Source organism: Poecilia formosa, unplaced genomic scaffold (genome assembly GCF_000485575.1).
Source record: "Poecilia formosa unplaced genomic scaffold, Poecilia_formosa-5.1.2 Scaffold539, whole genome shotgun sequence".
In the NCBI taxonomy this organism is placed as follows: Eukaryota; Metazoa; Chordata; class Actinopteri; order Cyprinodontiformes; family Poeciliidae; genus Poecilia; species Poecilia formosa.
In genome coordinates this window covers 30,159-55,310 of record NW_006800478.1, presented here as the reverse complement: position 1 = coordinate 55,310, position 25,152 = coordinate 30,159, and the positions used below count along the sequence as shown (strand labels likewise).

General features: G+C 38.0%; 2 protein-coding genes across 5 annotated transcripts in view; one reads left to right on the top strand and one right to left on the bottom strand.

Annotated features, from left to right (window-relative positions):
• The window catches only part of smyd3 (SET and MYND domain containing 3), an 82,363-nt gene extending 81,790 nt beyond the window's left edge, over window positions 1-573 (top strand). The window contains exon 12 of the mRNA XM_007540409.2: window positions 59-573. Coding sequence (XP_007540471.1) covers window positions 59-175 — 117 coding nt within the window. The 3' untranslated portion in view covers window positions 176-573. The remainder of the gene's footprint in view (window positions 1-58) is intronic.
• Window positions 574-8,420: 7,847 nt separating this feature from the next.
• The window catches only part of kif26ba (kinesin family member 26Ba), a 41,760-nt gene continuing 25,028 nt past the window's right edge, over window positions 8,421-25,152 (bottom strand). For 2 of the 4 annotated variants that reach the window (XM_007540408.2, XM_016665018.1), the window contains exons 10-24: window positions 23,803-23,967; window positions 23,434-23,551; window positions 22,151-22,358; window positions 21,950-22,051; window positions 21,704-21,831; window positions 19,577-19,756; window positions 19,176-19,486; window positions 17,704-18,364; window positions 16,689-17,605; window positions 15,804-16,039; window positions 15,532-15,666; window positions 15,229-15,443; window positions 11,965-12,230; window positions 10,628-10,778; window positions 8,421-9,252 (exon numbers count right to left, since the gene is read on the bottom strand). In XM_007540408.2, the coding sequence (XP_007540470.2) occupies window positions 9,104-9,252; window positions 10,628-10,778; window positions 11,965-12,230; window positions 15,229-15,443; window positions 15,532-15,666; window positions 15,804-16,039; window positions 16,689-17,605; window positions 17,704-18,364; window positions 19,176-19,486; window positions 19,577-19,756; window positions 21,704-21,831; window positions 21,950-22,051; window positions 22,151-22,358; window positions 23,434-23,551; window positions 23,803-23,967 (3,942 nt within the window). In that variant the 3' untranslated portion in view covers window positions 8,421-9,103. The remainder of the gene's footprint in view (window positions 9,253-10,627; window positions 10,779-11,964; window positions 12,231-15,228; window positions 15,444-15,531; window positions 15,667-15,803; window positions 16,040-16,688; window positions 17,606-17,703; window positions 18,365-19,175; window positions 19,487-19,576; window positions 19,757-21,703; window positions 21,832-21,949; window positions 22,052-22,150; window positions 22,359-23,433; window positions 23,552-23,802; window positions 23,968-25,152) is intronic. The other 2 variants (XM_016665019.1, XM_016665017.1) reach the window with 2 other exon arrangements.

The following is a 25,152-nucleotide window of genomic DNA, read 5'->3' as shown; positions in this document are numbered from 1 at the left end:
CTTAAGTTCGGTACGCTTGATAAACTATTGTTTGCTAATGTTTTCCCACTTCCACCAGGCTTTTATAATCATGAGGATGACTCATGGTGATGATCATCCCCTGACCTCTGACCTGAGGATGAAGATGGAGGAATGTCGTCTGGAGATGGATGCGCAGCAGTCTGGCAGACATTAAGACAGACTATGGACTGATATAAACATTAAACATACTTTAAAAGTTTGTATTTCTGGAGATTTTCCATTTTTCCATTTTTTATGGGTGCATTACGATGTATCAGATTACATTTTACTGCGGTTTAATGGCTGTTTTATAGGTCGATTTGAGGTCTTTACTATCTCTTTATTAAAGACCTACTGGTATTGATGGCGGCTGAATTTACCTACATTATGTGGTCAACAAACCTCTTCTTGTGGTTTATCGCAATAAAATAAAAGAGGAATCCATCAAAAGTGTCCTAATAATCGTAAACACATTGGATTCTTGGCAAACTCAAGAAGATCTGGATGTTCTTTTAAAGGTAATGTAAAACCACACAATAAAATCTAACTAATAAAGCAAATTCTGAAAGCGCAGATGGATATCTGAGCCAAATGTTTCTGTGAAAGCAAAAAGGCAAACTCAGCTTCCCAAGAAGCTGTTTTATGCCTTCAGGTAGCTAAGAAATGTCTCACTGATTGAGGTCGGCCTGTGGAAGTGCAGCCATCTGTCTCTGTTCTACAGTCACCAGCCTGGAAGACGTTCCCTCTTTAGCCAGATGACTTCAGCGATGAACTTGTTTGGGTGACAGAGTGGACAGACCAGGTTAACCCGCAGGTTGACCCTCGGAGGACGACAAGCAGCCAGATTTCTTCATTAAGGACGACCATCTGTGGAAAGCAACCACAAGGAAAGCTGCCAGCTCTGGAAACAGCAGAGAAATGCTTCCTCCAAATTCTGGTAACCACGAAGCTAAATGGACATAGTAAAACCATGAATGGACATACCTGTCAAGGCTCCCATTTTTCCAGGAAACTATTGGCACGTATTTTAATATAGTAATTTTAAAAAACATTCTGTCACATGGCACCTGCAAGCTGCTGCAGGTGCCGACAAACCAAACAGGTGTTGTGCCAAAAAGTGACCGGGTGAGATCCGGTGCGCCCCGGGAACAGAGGCGGCCCTAGCTCAAATCTGCATACCACATTCTCTCCAACAGAGATTTAATATGAATTAACATTGAATATATGAGAAATTAGACTTCTATGCTGACATTGTGCAAACTACAGTAGACTCTGACTTTATGCAATATTAACAATTTATAAAATTGTTATGTTTTAGGACTTAAGCACTTAAATCTTAGTTTTACTTTCACTCGGCATGAACAAAATAAAAGTGAATATGCTTTGCAAAATACTTTTCCTTAACACTTATTTATTTGCAATTTGGTACTTATCGCACTGAATAAAACACAAAGCATAACTTCACAAACTTCTGCAAGTGTGGGGGAAACCAATCTGCTCCACAGCGTTACCTTTGCGCCATGCATTCAAGACAATGCATAGGGCAAACCTGCCAGCCTGTCAAACACTGAGAAGGGCAAACTAGCCCACGAGCGTGCGCCACCGAGTGAAACAGACTGTTTTTAAGGTAGAAAACTGTTTATAAATCACTCTTAAATGACTCTTTCTCTAACATCCGCACAGTTTAACTACATTTTGAGGGAACATTTCTGAGTGGTCGACCTCTAACCTGATTTGGCAACGGAGGGAGCCCTGGGCGGTTGCCCATGTCGCTCATATCAGAAACCGACACTGTCCACACAATTATATAGAAGTGTAGTTGGTACAGAACTGTGTTTCTTTATTGATTTGATTTGATTGTACTTTTATTTATTTTATTTTTTTGGCTTCACTTATTAAAAAGATACTCTCTAACATACATTTGTTACCGATGACATTATCAGCTTGTATTTTCCAAGTCTTGCCCTGAGAAATTAATTGTGTTAATAATTGTCTTGAAACACTTAAGATTTGCTAAAAGGTAGCAAACCTCCTACAATTTACAGCAACACAAAGCTTGTGAAGGATGCATTAGTGTTTATAATGAAAATGTCAAGAAAAAGTGGTATAATTACACCAGAATGGTGATTCAAAGATAATTAGTTGTTCATTATTGTAAAATGTGCATATTAAAAATGCTATAATGAGCTTAGAGACAATAGAGGAAGTGAGAATTGGTAATAACAGAAAACCAGGTTTAAAAAAACAACTTGAACCTTCCTCCATTGGGTCACATCAACATCGCTTCCCCAAGAGACTTAAACCCCAATTTGAGAGCGTCACACAGACAGAGTGAAAATATTTGAACTCCTTCATTTGACTGAAACTAAAACTAAACCACACAGAGTCTGAAGTGCGAAGCAGCTGCTGTTGACAGCTTGTTTTGACACATTGACCTGGTGGCTGCGATCTCTCAGTGGTTTGAGTTTTATCTGTAGCCTGTTATTTTATCCCCTGGCAGTGAGTGAGAAACCCAGAAGTTGGAGGCCCCTGGGGGCCTGGCCTGCTGCGTAATCTGCAGATTCCATCTTGATGAGTGACCCTGTGTGTGTGTGTGTGTGTGTGTGTGTGTGTGAACCTGGTTTTTATAGCCTCGTGGGGACCTACTTGTCTACAATGTGGGGTTGTGGGGACCACTGCTCCTTGTGGGGACATTTTATTTGTCCCCATGAAGGGAAATGTTGTCTTTGAGTTAGGAGTTAGCTATGTGATGGCTAGTTTTATGTATAGGGTTAGGGTTAAGGGTTGGGCTAGGGTAAGACTTTGGCTATAAAAAATGAAGGGAAGTCAATGAAAAGTCCCCACAAGTCATGAAAACACGATTCAGTGTGTATGTTTAGCAAAGCCAGAATTTCAAAACATCCTGACTTCTCTGTGCTCATCCATTACACACACTCGTCGCTGGTTAATCCCTGTTTTTGTGTGTTTCTCGGTCGGTGTGTGAGGTCAGATAGAAATGCTTCCAAAGATAATCCCAAAATTCTGACATATTCAAACTGATGACTGCACTTCCTGTATGTCTGGGTGGGGGAGTGTGTGTGTTTGTCAGAGGGTAGGTCGGGATAATAAAGTGTCTCATATGCGTCATGTTGCTTTTATTTTTTTCTTCTCACATTTGTTAGGGTCTAATTTCACACCTTTAATATTTTATATTTTTAAGAGTAGTGAACTAATAAACTGCTTCTTTCTGTGACCTTTATTTTGCCGAGTGGCTCTGTTTGTTTTTCCTCTTTCTTCTTCCATTTTCCTTTCTTTCTGCATAATGTTCATTGAATTAGATTTACCGCTGCTTAATCTAAACCCACTGTCACCAACTCTCATCTGTATCCAGGAGGCTTTTAAATTAATCCTGCATTAATTGACGTTTCATCTCTGCTTTACTGCCTAAGTGTAGTCGACCTGAGCTCAGTGGTGCAACTTTCACCCTTCATTCTACCCCAGTTTTAATTTTCACTTTTCCTCCTGCAGCACTCCATCATTTTTACACACTTTTTATATTATCAACCTGCCATCATATCTCACTACCCTCGCTGTCAGCTTCACAGCTCTATTTTTCACATCTCCCTTATGTTTAGCTGTAACATCTTTAATGTAGCAACTAACTAAATATTCATCTACTGATTTGAATTTTAAATGTAATTACAAGTATGCCACCAAGAACTCAATCTCAGTCTTTTTCTCCTACCTTGAGCTTCAGAGTTTATCTAAATTTGTCCAATTACTGCCATAACAGGTGGTTTTGAGAACTACTTTTTTTTTTCCTCTAATCTCGTTTCTCTGCATTTCTGTTTCTTGAATGGCAGATTTTATGCCAGGTATAATTTTGGTAACACTTTATTTGAAGGGGGGTGAGTAAGACTGACATTACACCGTCATAAACATGACATAACACCTGTCATGAACATGAATAAGCCTTAATGAATATTTATGACTGTTGTCATAAAGCGTCATTCGGTAAAATATGACACTTTTAATACAAAGTTGACATTATTCAAAATGCCTTTGTTATGACAACTTGACATTAACCAAGAAATCATTACTGATATAAATTTGTTATAAAAGTATTACTGATTGCACTTTATGTTATTAAAGGTCAAGTTTAAACAGTAATGTTTTAAGTTTTATTACTTGTAAAATAATATCTGATATTTCCACATCAGATTCATAAACAGGTTTGGAAAAGCTGAAAAAGGATTGACTTTGGCTGTCCGTCCAGTCATGGATCTGTCACGATCATCGTGAAAACATTTCGTATTTAATCAGGATTTAATGAACAACACAGTGCATCTTTTTTGTGTGTGTGCAAAATCAACAAAGAATCAGATGTTAAACTCTTTCCATACATTCCTTTATTTACATCCCTCTATCTTATTTTCCATCAAAAGAGTCAGACCTTATTTCACTGAAGCAGGAAGTCTACAGTGGGCCATACAAACTTGAATTATGGAGACAGCATAGATACAACCAGAGTATTTTCACGGCATATTATCTTATTTGCCCTATGTTTGTGTTATGTTAGACATTTATTGACATTATTAAGGATATTTTGGTGCAGAAACTTTTCAAACACTTATTTAAATAGAAATTCTTACAACTTCATATGTTTTTGTTTTTCTCTGCACATCATATTTCTCCGTAACAATTTAAAGATGCTATGTGTCAGATTTTCTGATAACACATTATAATTAGCAAGGCTTCAGATAAACAGGTAATAATTTGGTTTAATCACGCCACATATTCACATAGATTCACGTTAGTGTTAAATAAACACCAAACTCTCTGCTGATGATAAGTTATTGCTTGAACTATAAAGTACTACCAAAGGAGACAGATTTGTCAGCAACTCGAAGGGGAAACCTCCCACATAGCATCTTAACACTGGAAACACGTAAAGGATTGTAGTTATTATCTTCTAATTACACCAAGCTATTGATAATCAAAATTTGGGCATTTCTGTTTACACAGGTTGTCATTTGAAAACTTCTGATCCTAGCTTTTATTACCTGACATTCTTGTTCTTTCCGTTCTCATTTGCAGTCAGCTTCTCCTGTATTTGGACTTTATTAACACTGGATCTGAGATCAGGTATTCAAGCTTTAATAAAGGTTTAGACTTCCAGCTTTCATTCAAGAGATTTAACAAAAATGTGTTCAGTTTTCTAAGCATAAGCCGATGCAGCCTACAGAAAAGGACAAAAAGAGGAATACAACTTCAAAAAGAACGAAGAGCTTAGAATTTATGGGTTCAAAAGATTTTAACACAACTTACAAAAATAAAAGGAAAAAAAAATCACAGATATCATATAATACATCAAGCCAGGAGAGCCAGTTGCTTTGGGGAAAGCTAACCCCCATGCAGAAATACTCAAATTATCTGATAATTACTGTAAAAATAAAGTGACTTTTATGCAATAATCATATCTATTTTTTTGCAAAGCCTAACTATGAAACTTAATGTTTTTCAAAACTTTTGGTAACTTATGTATTTATAAGCTTGATTTACAATTAAAATTGATTTAAAGAAGTTAACTACTGTTAGTTTTTTGCTAACATTGTTAGCGCATCATAGCTATGCTTTCTGCTGCTACATTAAAGAAACATAGAAGTTTAAAACTAGCTTAGCTTTAAAAGTTGTGATCATTTGTGATCTTTTTAGTGATTTTAATGGAAGCATAAGTTTAATCTCAAAAATGTTGTCTGCCTTTGTTGTTGATGTGAGCCTTATATTTTCTGAGTTTCTTGATTTTAGATTTTGTTGTTGCATATTTAATAAACTTCTTCAGCAATAACTCTGCAATCAACAACATTAGTTATGGAAAACAGTTTATCTTTAAAATAATTACATGTATGTGAATACAGAACAACAAACTGTGGTATTTTTAAATAGACAAAATATATTAAAACTCTTGAAAGAAAGCTGGAAATAGTTTAGGCCTCTATTATCTTTATGTTGCTGCGATTAACAGTAGCAACATTTTTTAACTTTGTTTTTAGTTACAGATGGATAATAATCAATCATATAATCAGAGGGTTGGTGCTTTAATAAAAAACTGAAAAAACTCATTAAAATTCCCCAAAGAGAAACAAATGGAGAAAACTACACCAGCAGCAACAAAAGAAGATGTAAAATAAAAAATAACTGTATATATGGCACGTGTACACAGCATATGTATTAATATGTGGCATGGACTGAACAAAGTATGTACAGATATTTTTTTGTTAAATGCATAGAAACTCCAAGATAAGAGGGTGTAAATAAATAAGAAGCTTAATTAGGGTGTTTTCGCTTTGAGCATAAAATAAATAAACTTTCATTCATAACAGGTGGACTGAACTACTTTTAAAGAAGAAGAAGAAATGGCATCATGTTAAATCCCCCAAACAATTGACACAACAGAGTCCTTAAAACCTTCTTGTTGTCTAAGTTATATCAAATCATGGCTTTTTATCACAGGTCTGCTCCATATAAACATCAATGGTTCTATCTCTTTTTAACAGCCATACAGATCAAAATACAGACTCGACAGAAAATACAGCTAAAACTACATAAATACATACAATGTATAAAAGACTCATCCATATTTTTCCTCAGTGACATTACTGCAGACTAAATCCCTTCCTGTTGAAGTATTTTTATGTGGTAAATGCCAGAAATAAGTTTTTTTTTTTATTACTTCAGAATCAGACGTTGACATGGATGCCACTTCAAAAACACAAATTTTGTTGTTCTTAACGCACTTTGTAACTAATTTGCCTATATATCTCGGGGTAATGTTAATTTCTAAGACCATTTTTATCCAATCTCCAATTCACAAACAAATGTATAGAGATATTTCTTCAATATTTGCTGTACTAATACATCAACAGGCTAGTTTGTAATTAGCACAAATTAATCAGAAACGTCCTAAACTGTTTAAAGGCATAGCATAGTGTATGTAAACTTCTGACTTTAAAGAAAGTAGTAAAAGTTTTCTAAGCTATTCTCTCTCCCATTATTCTGGCATTTTCTAATAGAAATAATTTTGATAACCCTAACTGGCTTAAAATAAGGAAAGTTTGGTTTAATTTAGGGAAAAGGTTGTCTTTTTATACAGTGTATGTAAAAATCAGATGTCAACTGTATTTCTTTTGGTAAAATTTATAAAAACAGACAAATCAAGCAAAGCTTTCGAGGAGTGAAACCCATAATGTGACGTTTTTGTGAAAACATGATGTGTAGCAAAGGTAAACTGTGGAGTTATTGGACAACAACGGTGATTCCTGTGATGGAGAAGAGATATATGAAGACGACATTTCTGTAGGGGAACAGGCTCTATCATCTATTTATATTTTTTACAAACATTTAGATCATAAACATCTCAAACACCATAGATAATAATATTAACAAATCTTTAGCGTTTCTATCCATTCAATGTAAATGGAACCAGGCAGAGAGCTATGACTTTCAATAAGTTTTCATCATAAGTGTAGTTTATTTTTATTTATTTTAGTGTTTCAACACAACGTAATCTTACTTTAATCACTTCACTGAAAATTTTATAATTCAATTTCAATACCATACTCTGTACTATTATATCTTTTCCTCGTCGCAGTTCCTTTTAAATATTTCTTTGTCGTCACACATAGCCTCTACATGGCCCCATTGTTCCCAAATAAAAAAAGAAACCTTATTAGAAAACACACACTTTTACAAATCATTCAGTTTCTTTTAGAATAGAGCAGAACAACACGGATACAAATAACGTCCAGTCACTCAGCAGCCAGTCAGTCAATGGATGCACTTAAAAGTGGATCAGAGATGGATCTTTCCACCTCCGCTCCTCTGTGACTCCGACACTTCTTTCCTTTGTGAACATGAAAAAGTGATCACATTCGTATCAGGGAACCCGAGCGGCAAGAATCCTTCTGAGTCCCGCTGATCCAAACCCAGATGTGCGTTGTTTGAGATAGAGGTCCAGGCAGAGACTGCTCCATAAATTAGTTGTTTTTTTTCCTCTGCGCTCTTACACACTGAATCTGAATTTTCCACGTCTCGTATCAGATTTTGCTTCGGTCATGTACAGCTCTGGAAAAAAAATTGTACTGAACCCCATTGAAAACTTCCAGGTTATTCCACCAAACATTGGATTCTGAACTCTTCCTGAGGTAAAACATTAATATTGTTGTTTCTAAATAAACATGAACTTGTTTTCTTTGCATTATTTGAGGTCTGAAAGCTCCGCATCTTTTTAGTTATTTTCACCATTCCTCATTTTACTCAAACATGTCTATAAAAAGTAAAATCAGAGAAACTGATCATTTTAAGTGGTCTCTTAATTTTTTTCCAGAGCTGTAATTACTCTCATTAACAAACCAATGGTAATATACTAAAACATTTTTTAAAAATCGAACTGGGAAACACCGACCCACAGAAAAACATCACACTAGGAAATTGCAAAATGAAAATTTTCGAGGACATCAATTTTTTTTTCTACACTAGCACCATACCAACGGCATGTACACAAAAAATCAGAAAGAATTGGTCGTGGTGGTGTTAGAAATGTTCTCAAGGCACTTATCTTAATCATTTCCTCTTGTCTTTCTCTCAGGGATACAATTCAGCATCTTTCTGTCGTTAAACCTCATGTACGGGTTCAGTAATGTACCTGTAAATTACATTCATCATAAGTGTAGTTTATTTTTATTTTTTAAAAATGAAAATGAACTACATGTCTGATTTCTTTTCTTCCGCCTTTTCTTTGTTGTTTTTTTGAGAAGTGGCATTTTTGTTGTCCGGTTTTCTTTTTCTCCGTACATTCTTAACTCGGTGTGTGTGGTGTTAGATGTTTCATTCAGTAATCTGCCGTTCTACGATCCCCTTCTCTTCTTTGAGTGTTTCACTCAAACACCAAAAACTTGATGTTTGCTAGTTTTCACTGTAGATCTCTCCATTCGTTCATCTGATCTGTCCCTTTGTCCATCTAGGGGAGATGCATGAGTAACGGGTTGCTCCGTCCCTACGCTCCTGTTGTCCACTGTTAGAATAATGTTTCTCTCACTGTGGTCTTTCTGCGCCTCTCATCCGTCTACCGGTGTCTTGAGGACACATCAAAGCAGGTAATCATCATAAGATGGGCTTTGCAGAAGTTAACTCTGGTTTCCAGTTTGTCGGTCACCGTTTCCAGTGCCTCCAAATACTCCACTGAGTCCACGTCGTAGGGCTGCTGCAGTTCAACTGGAAAGAGGAGGAAGGAAGAATTATGTTTTTTATGTTGGCGGATTTGGTTGTTTGAGTAATTTATGTAACAATGACAACTTTTCATGCCAAATAATATTTATTACATTCAATATAACATTAGTGATGATTCATAAATGTACAATTATAATCATATAATAATTAAGCAGGGAGCTTTTAATAACTACTTGTTACATTTAAAACGGATGAAGAAAGTGAGTTCCGGTTCTTTTGCTGCGTGGTGGAAGAGGAAAACAACATTTAAAGCATCTCTTGTATTGTGTAATTAAAGTTTGGCTAAATAAAAGTTGATCATTCAAAGCATTAGTTATTATAATCATTCTTTAAAAAAAAGCATAAAAGGTGAATTTCAACTGTATTTCTTAACCAAAAGCCAACTAAATGCTTTGTGAATAAAAATATTTGTGTATATGGAACAATTCACTGCTTGAACTATTTGTAGTTTAGTTAGGAATTTATAATGTAAACATCATATTGTAATAACATTTTCTCATTTTTCTGTCCATCTGAAAATGCAAAAGTATGACAACAAGTCTACCAAAATATTAATATTGTCCTCCATCTAAGCCAGGAGTTTCGACCTAATTTTGATGTTTACATCGAGATCATGAATGTAAACAAAGAGCCAGTTGTGGCAAAATGTATTGATAGAACTACCCATTAAAGTGTTAAAATATAAATAAATATGTATTTCTGCACTTCTTAAAGTTAAACATCTTTTCACATTAATGTAATTTGACAGCATGCAGATTAAAACTCCTGTGATTTGATTGGTAAAATAACATTTAAGCACACAACTGTTTTCTTGAAGGCTCTAAATAAGTGTTTTTCTAGAGGGCCACATAAAAAGCTATGGCGGGCTGGATTTCGGTCCCGGGACTTCAGTTTCACACATGTGACCCAAGTTAACAGCTTTTCTTGGGACTGAAACTTTTATTCAATGTTATTCCAACATAAAGTAGGAAACTTGAGCCTAAACCATGAAACTCCAACATAAAACTGTTGTTTTCAACAGTAAACAGAAAATATTAACAGATATTATGCTGATAGAAAACTACTAATGAAGGTTCAGCAACAAAAGCTACCAGAGCTGCTTCTCTACCCAGAAATATTCTCTATTTCTAAAGTGTTTTTTGCAGAGGGTGTGTAGAGAAAATGAAGGAAGCAGTCTAGACTAAAATATGGCTAAACTATAAAGTTGAATAGTAAATGAGGCTAATAAATGTGCGTGATAAATGATTGGATTAATACATTCATTGCTGACAAATGAGCTCTTAACAGCCTCCTCTAACCAGCTGCCGACGTCTTATCTCCTCTCTCACACACATCATGTTCCCTGATGTGCTACACTTACACTCAGCTGTCCATTTGTGTGGCTCTAGCATCAAGTGCTGTTTGGTTTGCTCCAGTTCTTTCTTCAGACACTGGTACTTGGCTCTGACTTCACTGATTCGCTGCTGGCGGTGCTCCAACACACGCAGCCTGGCGCTGACAAACACACCCTCCTGTCACACACAAACAGAGAAAGTGCCAGCAGAGTGAAAGGGTTTTATTTACCTTTACATTTCCAGAGGAGCAACTTGCAAGGCACTTTCAGCAGGACCGTGTTTAACATTCACACGGCTGCACACATTCACCCCTCATCTATTCCCAGTTGGACCACAGTCGGGTATGTGGGACACAGAGCCGCTTCGCTGGACCAGTTGGGGGTTAAGTGGCTTTCTTAAGGCCGCTGCAGGGAAAATCTATCTTTCATGCTATTTTCTCCTCCTTCTTTTCCAAAGCTCACCACTCTTTCCCCCTTGAATACACAGAGACTTAACAATGGAAACCCAAAAACCGGCACTGTGCATATTTTTGCAATAATTTCCCAAATTGCAGTCCGTTCCGCAAATCCCTCTTACATCAGGAAGACTCCACATTGCTTATGGTGTGTTGTGAATACTTCATATTGTAAAAAATAATTTCTTCTTTATATCTCAGTGTTTTTCCTCTCTTCCGATTCTCTTTTCAATGCAGAATATTACCAAGTGTTTTTGGCTTTTTTTTAGAGCAAATGTTTTTGTACACTTGAAATAAACATTTTACCTGATATAGGAGCTTGTTTCTCAATATTGATTAAAAATATTAAGGAATAAATATATAAATATTTCACTTATAGCAAAATGAAATAATCTGTCAGAGCCAGAGCTGCTTCTAAAAACAGTGCAAAAACCAGCTGTTTTTGGCATTAAGTTAATGTTTTTTTTGGAGTCGTCCTGATTATTAATTCACTTTGCCTTTACCTAGCAACCTTGGCCTGGGTCAACTCGTTACCTAGCAACACAAATGCAACTCCGGCACGTTTGGTCAGCTGGTTTTACTGCTGTATTCTCTATAAAATGGCTGAATTCTTGTTGTTTGTGCAGAAGGCTCCACTTTTGCTTTTCAAAGAGTTTGCCATTTAGCCATTTTCACATGAAAGTGTAAACATTGAATGGCCAGCAGCAGCTGTTTTGGATTTAAAGTTATAAGAAACCTCAAAATAGGCAAAACTGAGCAGGATGAAGTCTCATTATCTAAGAATGATTTTGTGTGGAAAAAGGTAATAAACATGTTTCGTTTGGTTCATATCTTAACCTGTTTAAGGAAGCAAAATATGTCACCTTTAAGCTCTCTGTACCATCTTCTCAAATCTATAGTGAACCATACCTTGCTCCCTCCTTTGTCCCTTCTCTTCTGCAGTCGCTCCACATCGTCGATCTCGTACACTTTGATCTCAATGGTTTCTGTGGATGCAGCCACACCGCGGTGGTTTGAGGACACAGGAGGCCCCAGTGGGCCGTCCACCCAGCATGCACCTGGGCTGGAGGAGGATGACGAGGAGGAGGTGATGGCTTGTTTGGAGGAGCGCTGAGAAGGTGACGAAGAAGAGGAGTCCAGGGTCAGAGCTGGGATCAGACGTCGCCGCTGGAGGCCTGTAAGAAGAGACTGGAGTGAGTATTTACAGGTGTAGAAAAACAATTTGATCAAACAAATATTTGTTTATTATACCTTTACAAAGAGTCAAATACTTAAATAAATAACTCTATTCCTACCCAGCCGGTTTTTTTTTATTTAAAATGTATGTGATTATATTAATTTGCAATGCTAAAATTGATTTAAAAACCATTTTCTATCAAATAAGCTACAATTAAACCAATTTTTAAGTTAAATATATTTTTTTAAAGAGATGTATTTGGAAATGTATCTATAATATACCCATGTTTAGTATAGTTCTTCTAATCAAATCAAAATACAGGGAAAAGTCAAATTTAGCATCACCATGAAACCCAGCTGCTCATCCTGACAGGCTGCATTTGTTATTTCCCTGTTTGATTCAACTGTGTTCCACCCAAAATCATATTTTTCACTGAAATAATAAAAAAATAAAGGAAGTAGTGGTTCTTAAAAACATTGGAAACATGTAATGTTCCTCCCACTTCCCAAGTCTACACTTTTCTGTGTAAATCTTATATGAAATACACATGAATTGAGGTTTGTGATTGTGAGGGACAAATTGCAAAAATAGCTATTGATTCTGTATTTTTGCAGAATATACATAGCAATCACTGGAGATGGGCAGTGATATGATGGGATTCATTTGGATTTTCATTTTAGAAATGTTATTCTATTTATTTCCCTAATCCAATGTGTTTGTTTTGTAATTTTGACAAATTCAGGCGAGGAGATTGTAACAAGGTTTTATTTTAACAATATTTTAAGTGTGAAGTTGGTCAAAATTAGTTTATTTATTATTTGAATGTATATTGTTTAGTCAGGAAATTGTTTTTTCAGACATTTATTGTCACGCTGCTCTTGGCAGTTGGTGGCAACCAGCTCCTCCTCCTTTTTCTGTTGCTGTTTGTTTACAAGTATTATATTTTCACATATATTTTAGACAAATTTAATAATGTATAGTGTTTCATAAGTAATTTTGCTACGTTTGGTGTATGTTTTTAACTATTATTGTTATTAATGTTGCCTGTTTTAACTATGTTTAATTTTACAATTGCTAACTGCTCATTTTGAGCTATTCCTCTGTAGTTTAGTGTTATTTATTATATTTTATTTAATGCATAGGGACAGAAGCTCCTGAACTGATGTTAACCACCAACTTGATTTCCTCTTTTCTTACAATATACAGTGAATCTGAGTGTATCTGTCCTGAAGTCGACCTACTGGACTCGAGACGAACAGAAGGGTTTCTCTGATATGCAGAGAAATTGAGAAGGGAAGGTGTCAGTCAAATATTGAGCAATAATTTGTCTGTATTTTGAGTTGTAGACTAAATATTATAATCACAGACTTTCCATTGAAAGCCTAAGAAAAGAAAGGAGAGATAAGATGCTGAGAAAGAGGAAAGCAGTGGTTTTAATATGATTTTCCCGCTGGCTTTGGTCTCAGTTCAGCCCAAAGGTCAAGCAGAGACATTTGTATTTCATTAGGACGCAGGACGGAGGGTCAAGAAAATTGATTAAAAAAAAAAAAGGAATCCAATCAAATGGCAATCAGGCACAAAAAGAGATTGAGCTGGTGGTGGAATGAAAATGTCTTTTTTATCATTTTACACAAAATTCACTTTCCTCCATCAAGGCAGTCCTTTGTGCGACACCCTGAAAGCACATTGGCTCTTTTTGTAACAGAATCTGTTGGGGTTAAACCAAAATAAATCCAGATTTTATGCTGAATATTCGGAAGGTGAGACCGTACACACTGGGAATGAAAGGCTAATTCCAGTTTAAATCAATAATCAGTCTCGCAGCAGACAAGGCTGCCTCTTTCCAATCTGATTTCATGCACACAGCCACCCTAATGCTGAAGCAGAAGAGAGTCATTTGGCAGGTACATTAGCAAGCTCTTTGTGTTAGATTCTGGTGAATATATATTCATTACAGCCTACACCGCCACGTTCCCTTTTACCATTTCACAGATGGCTGGTCAGGGTCACCTTTCCTACCTGGCTCCTCCTTCAGACAGCTTTCTGCTCTTTTTGCTTGTCTGTTCACTTTTTCATGCCTGTTTTTTTTTGGGTGTTTCTGTCATCATTATTAGTTTTTCTCATCTTCTTTGATATCCTTTGACTTTTTAGTGTGATTTGCAAGCTGAAATTGGCTGGAAATTTTTCTTTTCAGCTTATCTCCATTATAATTTCATTTGGCAGTGAGTTTGTGGTAATTTCTTGTCTTCTATTCAGTTTCTAATTATATCTTAATGGAAATTACCCATACAGGCAGCTCCCTTAATACCACAGGGTGGATGAAGGGTCACGAGATACTGATGAAACAAAGCTGGTCTGAATTCATTATTAACCAAAGTAATCTTACTACATTGGGAGTTTTTTGTGATGGTGATGTATTAGAGGTGACCTTGAACAGGTTAGGATAAGTCTGTTGTCTATCCAAAACATGTTCATTATATATTTTTGCACAATATATATTTTCTTGGATAATAAGATTTTCATCTGGTTGGCTCAGGATGAGCTGTTTTAGGGAATCTTGTCATTTTAAATCCAAATAAGCTGCTACTGGCCATGACCCCCAACTCAACATTTACACTCACACATGAAAATGGCTGCAAATAGATGCATACTATACAACCATACATCTTTGAAAAACAAAAGTAGAGCCTTCTACATAAATAACAAAAATGCAGCAACTGGTTTCTGGATGGTAAGTCAACAACAAAGCTCTTCTTTTTTCCAGCAGCCATTGTACAGCACATACTGTACTATACCCAGCTGACCAAATGTACTGGAAATAGCTTATTTTATAAACATCAAAAAACAGTAACTTATTATCCTAAAAACAGCTGGGTGGTTCTCTTTAAGCATGTGGGCTGTTTTTAGAAGCAGATCAGGCCAAAACGGAAGAATAAAATTTACAAAATGTGAATTTTGGATAAAGATCCCTTTTAATAAATATGTGAAACTGCAACCTGAGTTGCTCCTGCTCTTCTTGCTGCTCTTGGAGCTCCGTCGGGAGGAGGTGGTGGCTGAGCTGTGCTCACTGAGTGAGTCTGGAGCCGAGGAAGTGCTTCCTGTGTTCTCACTACTGTCTCTTAGCATGCTCTCGTAACCACTGCTGCCTCCGCTGTGGTAAAACAGGGCAGTTTTCCCCATAGCTGGGGGCAGTTCTCCACTCAGTACACTGCTGTTGGAGACAAAGAAACAATCCAGTTAAGATAAAAAAATAAATACATTTTTGGAAAATCAAGCCTTGACTTCACTGTTCACTTTACCTGTTGTCACTTGCATGGCCGCTGCTGCAGCGGTGCGGTTTCCTCGGTGCTGTGATTTTGCTGTAAGGAGAGGGGAGTGTTTGCACCACAGCTGCCCTCTCCTCTCCCAGGTTATCGCCACATGCTCCACCTCCACTGAGAAAAACAAGTCAAGAAGCAAGATACAAAATAAAACATGAATAGATTAGTAATAGAAATATTTGTTTTGTTTATAGCAAGATGGAAAACAGTGTGACAGCAGCTTCAACAAAATGAAATAAAAACAAATTCACCTCGCTACTGCTGCAGGTCCTTTTTCCTCGGCTCGATCTGTGCTTCCTCCCTGGACGTGGCCCCTAGAGCGGGATCCTGCACTTCCCTGGAGGAGCTCTGAGATTCTGCTGTTGACTGCCCGCAGAGGCAGTTTGGCTGTTAGACTTCCCCCCCGACTGCGGCTCAGGGACTGGGTCGACCACGATCCAGGGGCAGATCCTTGCTGCTGCTGCTGAACGGGGGCCTGGACTGAGTTCTAGGGTTTATTCGTTAAAGAAAAGCAACATCACATCATCAGCTCAATGGTTCACATGTGAGTTGGTAGAGAAGTTGGATCCCTTTCTATTTTAGGGTGCATTCACACCAGCCCTGTTTAATCCGCTTTCTATTTTTAATTATTGTTTGTTAGCCTAGAAACCTGTTTGGGAGGTTTAGATGCACAATTGGACTAACTCTAGACCACATAAAAACCTCAGTCTTGGTTCGGTTGAAGTGAAATCTGACACGGTATGAATGCATATGTGAACGCCAAGCAAACCGGAAGCCACTCCAAAAGCAGGAAGTAAACTATAGCGCAGGGCATTCTGGGTAAATATGACCAAAACAAACCAGCAAGTCTAGCTAGAGAAATGCCTTGTGGTCTTTTTTGTTACCAAAAACAAAAGGGAAATCCTACAACTGCTAAAATAATACTGTTGTTTCCTTCAGTAGTTCTTGGTGTAGCACCCCCCACAGGCAAGGAGGGAAACAAGTTTCTCCAAAGACTTTGGTTTGTTTGACACAGTGCAGCGTGAAAGAAAACTGCAACAGCAGAAAATGTAACAAATGTTGTAATTTTGGTCCCCAAAAGAGCCGAGCCAACTGGACAGTCAGGTGTGAAAACACCCTTAGAGGCAGTTCCTTACCTTTCCATTTGGAGGGAGGCTGGAGCTGCGGCTGCTAGTCTGAGTTAAAGACTTGGTGGAGAAGCTCAGAGTCTTGGTGCTGGATGCAGAGAGACTCCTAGATTTAGGACCGCTGGTCATAAGCAATTTACTGACTGCCGAGACCTTTGAGTGGCCACTGCTCTTGGCTGGTGACTGTGGAGCACTGTTTGGACTACTGCCTCCACTGAAACTGGGACTGCTGGGGTTCCCAATGGGCGACGATACTGAGCCGGTCCGGGTGATGCTGCGACCAGTGCGAGGCATGGTGGAGTCCCCTCTGACTCCTCCTGCCCCCCTAAGGCTCTCACCTCTCTCCAGGGAAAAGCAGTCATAGTGGTGGGAGCCACTGTGCGAGCCGTGGACTCTGCCAAGGGAGTTTGTTCGGTTGGCCAGTTGTTCTAACTTGGCACTGAAGAGTCTGCTACTGTCGATGCTGGAACCGCGCTGTCTGGTGATCCCTGAATTATCTGTAGAGCTGCTTAGTGATGACACACCATGAGTGGGTTGGGGGAGAGGACTGGCTGCCCTGTTTCTCTGGTCAAGGCTGGACTTTCGTACTGGTGGAAGAGGTGGGATTCCTCCCTTCTTGTGGGAGAACAATCCCTGTTTTCCTTTGGATCCTAAGCGTTCAAGTGTGGCACGGGGACTGCAGGGTGTTGAATTGGTGACTCCAAGGTTGCGGTACTCTGTTCCACTTTCTAAGCCATCGTGGTGGTTGAGTCGGTGCCAGCCGCGGGGAAGACTCGCTGTGCGGTGGATATCTGGGCTGCAGATACCAGTCAAACATTCCCCTTGGACAGCAACAGTGATCATCTCGCAACCGTCCACGACTCTCTTGAAGGAGTCTAGAGAGGAAACCACTTCACCGCCTGATCCAGAGCTACTGTGATCCCCACCTAAGGAGAGAGTTCACATGAAAATGAACTCAAAATAATAAAGAAATAATACAAGCTAAATATATTTTGCTTGAGGACAATATCTGCTTGTTTCTTACCGTCCTTGCAAAAGTCCCTTCCATGGCTCTTTAAAGGCTCTACTTCCCTTTTTTCTGGCTTCACTTCACAGATAAGTTCTCTAGGCCTTCCTTCCTCCATTCCACGTTTCAACCAAGGGTCTTCAAAGTTGATCTCACTGGAGATGGAGGCTAAAATTTCAGCTTTAGCTTTCCCTGTGTCTTTCATTAAAGCCGTCTTTATTGGGGAGGAGAGGATTGTGGGCTCATGTATAATCATGGGTTTGACAACCATGCAAGGGTGAACACTTATTGTAGTCTTGAAAGGGGAAACATTTCCAGGCCCAGGCAGAATCTGAATGTTAGTTTTCGCCATAGATGGTGGCAGTTTTCTCTGCCTGTCTCTGTTTGGAGTCCCTTTATCCGACGCCTTCTCTGACAGAACCAGCTCTCCTTCCAGACTGCCTCTTCTTGAGCTTCCCCCGCTCCCACATCCATCCAAAACCTCAACTTCAAAGCTTTGCCTGGCTTCAGAATCAGCCAGTGCCTCCCCTTGCTGACTCTGAGACTGGCTGAAGCTGTGCAGAGACCGATCTGCTTCGCTGCACATGCTGAGATCGCTCATCCAAGAGGACATGGGTGATCCGGAGTTTGACATCCCTGTGGCTAAAGTTTCGCCAGTCCGCAACTTGGCCATCGCCACCTGCAACAGTGAGCAACACAGTCAGGCATCCAGAAATCCAACATGCAGTGATAAATGCTTTAGTTTACTACAGTGTCTGTCAATAGTATTCACGTCTTTTAGGCTTTTGTTACATTGCAACTACAAACAACTTCTTTGTATTTTATTGGGATATTATATCATACACACTCTGACAAAGTTATTTTTAAATGGAAGGAAATGTAAGTTTTACACAGACTGGAACTGTTACTCATTCTTCTTTCTAAGGTAAATCTGGTACATGACTTTTAGATGGAGTTTTATTTCAACAACTGCTTTCCTTTTGCCACTGCTCTCTAAAACACTCGGAGCTGTGAAGTAAACAGTAAACATTTGATCTTTGCAGCCCCTCCAGAGTTACTATGGATCTCTTGGCTGCTTTTCTGATTAAAGTTATCTTTGCCCTGTGTCAGTTTTGGTAGCTTTGCAGTTTTGCTACATTGTTTCCATGTTCAGATGATGGATTGAATCGTTTTCTATAAGATGTTGAAATGACTGTTTTAGAAGCTGGTTCACTTCTCCTCAGATCATTTCTGGAACCAATTGGCTAAAGTCATTGGTAAAAAATTAGAATACCACATATTTATTGCCTTTGACTTCAGTATTATGCACTACCTTGTGCTGGTCTATCCTGAAAAATGCTAATGATATACACTTTAGGTTGTTGTGACCAAACAACATTGTTTGCTTTAAATGCTTTAAAAGTTGAAGGATAACATGTGAATAGTTTTGCAAAGCACTGTAAGTCTGCTTCAGCCCTCGCCAAAATAAAAAGCCAAACAGTCCCACCAACCTCTGCCATTGCCACCACATCCTTAACCCCAGTGTTTGCTGCAATTCCTGAAGACAGGTGGTAACTTTCCATTGCTCCATCTAAAGCAGCGTCACCGCTAATGCCGATGGGTTGAGGTTCTAAAGCGAGGGCAGCTTCAGAGCCACAGTCACTGTTAAAGCTGATGATGCTCACTGGACGACAGACCAAGCTCCGGTCTTCAACAAGACCTGTAGCAACAATGTCCTCTTCATCTCTGCAGGCCGTGGTGTAAACTACATCATCCTCCCCAGGGAGAAGAATCCCACTTCCTCCTACAGATGCTGCTGCAGCTAAGGTTTTGGAAGGAAGAGAAAAACTTAATGTTTCAAGCATATCCATCAGTCACTGGTGTCTAATGTTCATGTGGTATATGTCATTACCATCTTTGTGTGTGTCCAGAGGTATCGGTGGGACGTCGTCATCGCAGAGTGTCTCAGCTGAGCCCAGGCTGGCAGAGAGGGATGCGGTTGGCTCTCGGACTTGTGGGCTCATCCCTGCAGGAGAAGTCCTGGACAGCAGCGACTCTGTGGAGGAGCGGCCACTGTCTGCAGCCAAACTGTCTGCAGAGTCACAGGAGCACAGTTAGCATTGAAATTAAATCTGTTTTCCAAGTTCGGAAAGCATACATTGAAGTATTTGGGAAATCTGCTACATTTATCTGTTATAAGCTACTATTCAGAGATGGGTAGAGTACCCAAAAATTGGGCTCAAGTAGGAGTAGCACTACTTAAACATATTGTTATGTAAAAGTAAAAGTAGCTGTCTAAGAAATTACTAAAGAGTAAGAAAATGTCTGTGCCTCTATTAGATTCTGCACAGACATGTTAAAAAAATTGCTACATCTCAGTCTAAACAGCATTACATTGCTTTGCTCTTCTGCATTTTTCTTTTTCCTACTTTGAAGTGGCCAGGAAGAGATATTGATATCTTGCTTTGCTTATTTTTATGTTTTGTTCTGTAAAGTTATCCTTAAAATAAAGTACTGCAAAAAGAGCAAGAAAGTATTTGGTAAAAAGGCTACTCAAATACTGGAAAACTGGTCAAAACATAAATTACTGAATATTTAAAAATTCAGTCAAAATACTTTATTCTTAATAAAATTCTTTCATTATAAAACTTTAGCAGAAACTGCAGGTGTGTGTCTGTGTCTGGTTAATTTTTGGTTAAATTAAATTTGTTTTTCATTACTTGACTTTGCTCAGTGGGTAGAGTATCCAGAAATTTTACTCAAGTAATTGTAGTGATACTTCAAAGTTAAGTTACATAAGTAAACATAATTAATTACTACCCAATTCAGCTACTACTTATATGTAATGTGCTTTAAGCTTGAATAAAAAGAAAAAGGAAAAGATTTTGGGTATATGTCATACTCATGATTAAAATGCAATAAATTTATCTCACGGTGACATATTATCATCAGGTAATTTTCAAATGTTTAAGGAAATAATTATAATTTCAAATGTTTAAGGAAATTATATATATATATATATATATATAATGTGTAACCAGGTGAAAAATGGGAAAAATGGGTACCATTACTTGTAATATCTATTTTGTAAACCCTGTTTTGCTTTTATTTCACCTTCTGGTTGTAATTCTTATTTTTGNTGTTTGTAGCTGAAAATGACTCCACCCCTTTAATTAGTTCGGATGGGAGCCCATCCTTTAAAAACCAGGTGGTTGAGATGAGGGGGAGATTCTCCCTCTTGTTGTTTTGACAAATGTGTTGTGCTGAACTGAATGGAACTGAACTGTAAGGTATGAAACAGAAGATAAAAGTAAAGAAAAATATTGAGTACTCGACAACTGCTGACTCCAGTCTCTTTCCGCTTGAGTCGTATAACCAACATATATATATATATATATGATGTGTAACCAGGTGAAAAATGGGTACCATTACTTGTAATATCCATTTTGTAAACCCTGTTTTGCTTTTATTTCACCTTCTGGTTGTAATTCTTATTTTTGTCAGCAGTTGGTGCTGCTGTTACGGAGAGGTCTAAAACTACCGGAAGTTGAAAAAAAACTACCGGAAGTTGAAAAAATCTCTCATTTATTCCTCACGTTCTAACGGCTAAAACGGAAGAGAAAGAAAAGTTTGAGTCGAGACCTGTCGGAAAAAACGAGTTTATGGCCATATGAATGAAGAATCCAGATTTTCGGTAATTAATGTCTGAATTGACGTCATGTTTTAATGTTTGTCCTCGTTTAGAGGTGCCACTGCCGTTTATTTTACTGTTGTATTTTAATTTTCTGTGTAGCCGCTTTGCTACATCTCGAGTGCTAACAATGCTGTTACTGCGCCATTAGTCGTTCGTAGTTAGGAGATTTATGCTCGTATTTTACGTAACAAAAGACTATTTTCACTCCATATCTTGAACTTTTATTTTTGCCACTCAGAGAAAATTGTTCTTTTTGAGAATGAAGAACCCCTTTTATTTGAAGTTCTGTAAGCTCTATTAATCCCGGCTTCTTAAGTAAAATAAATAAAAAATACTAATAATTACTGTCAGAGGTCAAAGCCTCAGTGGCCTGGCCGTCCTGAGCCAGGCTGTGTGAGGACGGTGGGGGTGTTGATGGCATTACACCCTTCTGAGTGTACACCTTACATCGCTGTGATGGGGAAGATGGAGGCCTGGGACGGAAACAACGATAAAAAACAAATTTTCTATATTAGAAGCTGTTATTAAAGTACAGGAATGGATTAATGTGAAGATATTCAAATTATTGTTCCAGCGTAATTCATGCCCCACCTGTAGTCTGAGGTTTTTGTCAGGCTTGCGATGCCCAAGCGCGGCGACCCAAGAGGACGAGCCTTCCCCTCAATATTGCCAACCGCATTCAGATTCTCACGGCTTCAAAAGGAGACAGTTGAGGTCAGGTATTCCCCCAAGAACAGCAGAAACAGCTAAATGTCAGAGTTGAGACAGCATACAGATGCCAGCAGCCCTCACCTGTCATGTAGCTGGGAGTTCTTGGCTTTGTGTAAGGGATTGGAGGTGACGATGCTGCTGCTCCCAGTTATGCTCCTGGTACTGGTAACCAGGGGGCATCCAGTGGCCTGAGCTAAACTGTGGATCATTGTTTGGGCGAGCTCTGCCTCCTCCACCACCTCCTTGATCTCTTGAAGCTGCTGGTCATTGCTTCTCCTCCTAGAGGCTGCTGGCAGAGGAGCAGGTAAATTAATATTTCAGTAAAACCTTTCACGTACAGACTCAAGAAACTAAGTTGGCAACATGTTCCCAGGGCCTCGCTTTCTGAAAAAACAAAACATTACTACAAAATTAAAATCAGGCGGCGGCGCCAAGATCCTCAAAGAAAATTTATTTTTGCACTAAATTTGTTTATTTATCCCAGATGAATATGTTTGGTGGCAAATCATAAATAATTGGACAGGGAAATCATTTACCAATAATTTTATGTGATTTTTCAAGATGGTTGTAATGGAGAATACATTTTTGCACTAAAATTGTCAGTAGTTTTAGCAAGTGGAGGGCACGGCTAACCAACCACTAATTTACAGAACAAGATTTTGAGGTCCACCTACGCTAAGCAACTAACCACATAAAAAATTAGCGGAAGCTAGTGCTAAGCAGCTAAATAAGTTGAAAGTAATGCTAAACTGCTAACCACAAAAAAATAGTGGAAGCTAACACTAAACTGCAGGTACATAAAAATTGGCAGATCAAGCTAACACTAAACTGCCAAACACAAAAAATTTGCAAAAGATAATGCTAATCCGGTAAGCATCTAAAAAAATTAGTGATGCTAATGTTAACCATGAAGATCTCTCTCTGTCACACATCTTCACCTCCTGGTTGACAACTGGTGTGAGACTCACAAACAGGACGTTCCTCAGCTTCTGACTTTTCTACATATTAGTATCTAAAGTTGTATCAATAAGATTATTAAAGTACAAAATATATAATGTGACAAAAAGTGAAACTCATGAAAATTGGTAACATTTTATGTCAATAATTGGTTTAAAAGGCTCAAAATTGGCAGCCATCTTGCAAAATGGCAGTCATCCTGGAACTCATGGGGCTACATATGAACAACATACTGCCTGAGGGATGAGCATGCTAATTTTTATGCTTGTATCCAAAATGAAACATTTTTACAGTAACAACCTGCACTATAAGGACAAAGAGAACTATTGTTTTGTTTTTTTACATGTTGCTTAGATGTTGGGAAGAGATATTAACTTAAATCTCAGGCAGTACATTGGTTAAATTACCTGTTTTGGGCTCGGCATCCAGCCCATCTGCAGAGCCTGGAGCAGACGAGGAAGGACACGACTCCTGCTTGGCACATGGTTTGCTTGCGGGAATTTCTTCAAAGGGAAATTTTGCCACCTGGAGAAATGAAAAGAATAACTGCTTTAATATCAACCTGATTTTCTTTTCTACGTGATTTAGCTTTGAACATAAAAACAGTAGAACTGAAATATTATATTGAAATATTATATTGAACAAAATGGGCACACTGCATAGAACAATTTAAATCAAATATCTTTTAGTTGTAATGATTTATAGTTTAAGATAATCTTCATGATCTTTTCCTGTGTGCTTTTTTGGATTTTTTTATGATTGGAGGCATCTGTTACCTCCTCACTGCCGTCTATGCAGTCCAGTCTCTCCTGCAGCTCAGCGAAGGTGTTGCATTTGAGACATTCGGCTCCTTCCTCTGGAACTGGAGCCAATGGTTGACCAACCAGTGACTGGGAGGGCTGTGGCGGCACTGGGCCACTTGTCTGCTCGTCTGTCTGAGCCTGAAAGTAGAAAAGGAAACCTTTAAGTTATAAATACTCTAATGCTTCTTGGAATCGTTTTGTAATGGATTCAGATAATTAATACACTGTAATTCTGCTCAGACAGTTGAAATGAGATATTTTTCTGTAAATTACACAAATAACAAATCATGTTTAGGTCACTTAGGATTACCACAATTATTTCTATTTGCTAAATGCCAAAACAGTGAGAAGGTTTGTAAGCTTTCTTCAAAATGAGGTTACTGAGGTCAGGCCAGCTCCAAAGCCGTGACCTCAGTATTACTGAGTATTACAACTAGTTATAATTAAGCCACTTCGTAACTAATTTGGTGGCTTTATCTGTAACTTTAAAGTCTGTAAGTTTCAGTATGTTAAAAAAAAACAACCTCTGGCTATGTCAAAAACTGATACTTAATGTTTTTATTGTCACATGTTCATATTTTATTGCTTTATATGTATTGTGTATTTGTATATGTAGTAAAATATTATGTTGTATTATTTTAAATCACTGTCATTTCACTTTTTAAAAGCTTTTAGATGTACTGTTTAAAACGTGCTGCAAATTTGCACTAATCTATAAGCCGCTGCTGTTTTATTCAGTTTGTCTGTTAATATGTGTCTGTCTCTATCAAAGAAAACCTAATAAAATAAAAATGTATAATTTCATTTTTTTTGCCTAAGCTTTACTGTACTTGCAAATGTATTGAAATGTTGCCTTGATATTTCTACACAATGATCTTTCCTCGTAAAATCATCTGTTTTGTTTAAATTTTAGTTTGATCAGACTTTAGGACATGTCTCCAAAAATTAAAGTCTTTATCATGCAGTGCTTTGGGAACTGGAATCTCACGTTTCTTTTGGTGTGATGGATTCTTGCTAGCTGATTGTTGGTGTCAGGCAGTACATTGCCTCTACACAATGTTTTTTGCTTTTATTTGCACATTTTGCATCAAAATACATTAATTTCTGGGACACAATCTGTCAACTTGTACCTAAGGAGCAATAAGACGTGGAAGTCTGAAATAACTTCGTTTCATTTTCTCCCCCATGTCTCTCAAGGAGGAAGTAGTTTTGAGGTGTTGCCTCCATTTTGCACACACATTGTGAATGAACCAGTCAAAAGTTTACATCATCAGTATGTAAACTTATAACTTTTGAGTTACATTGAATCACAGTGTAATATTT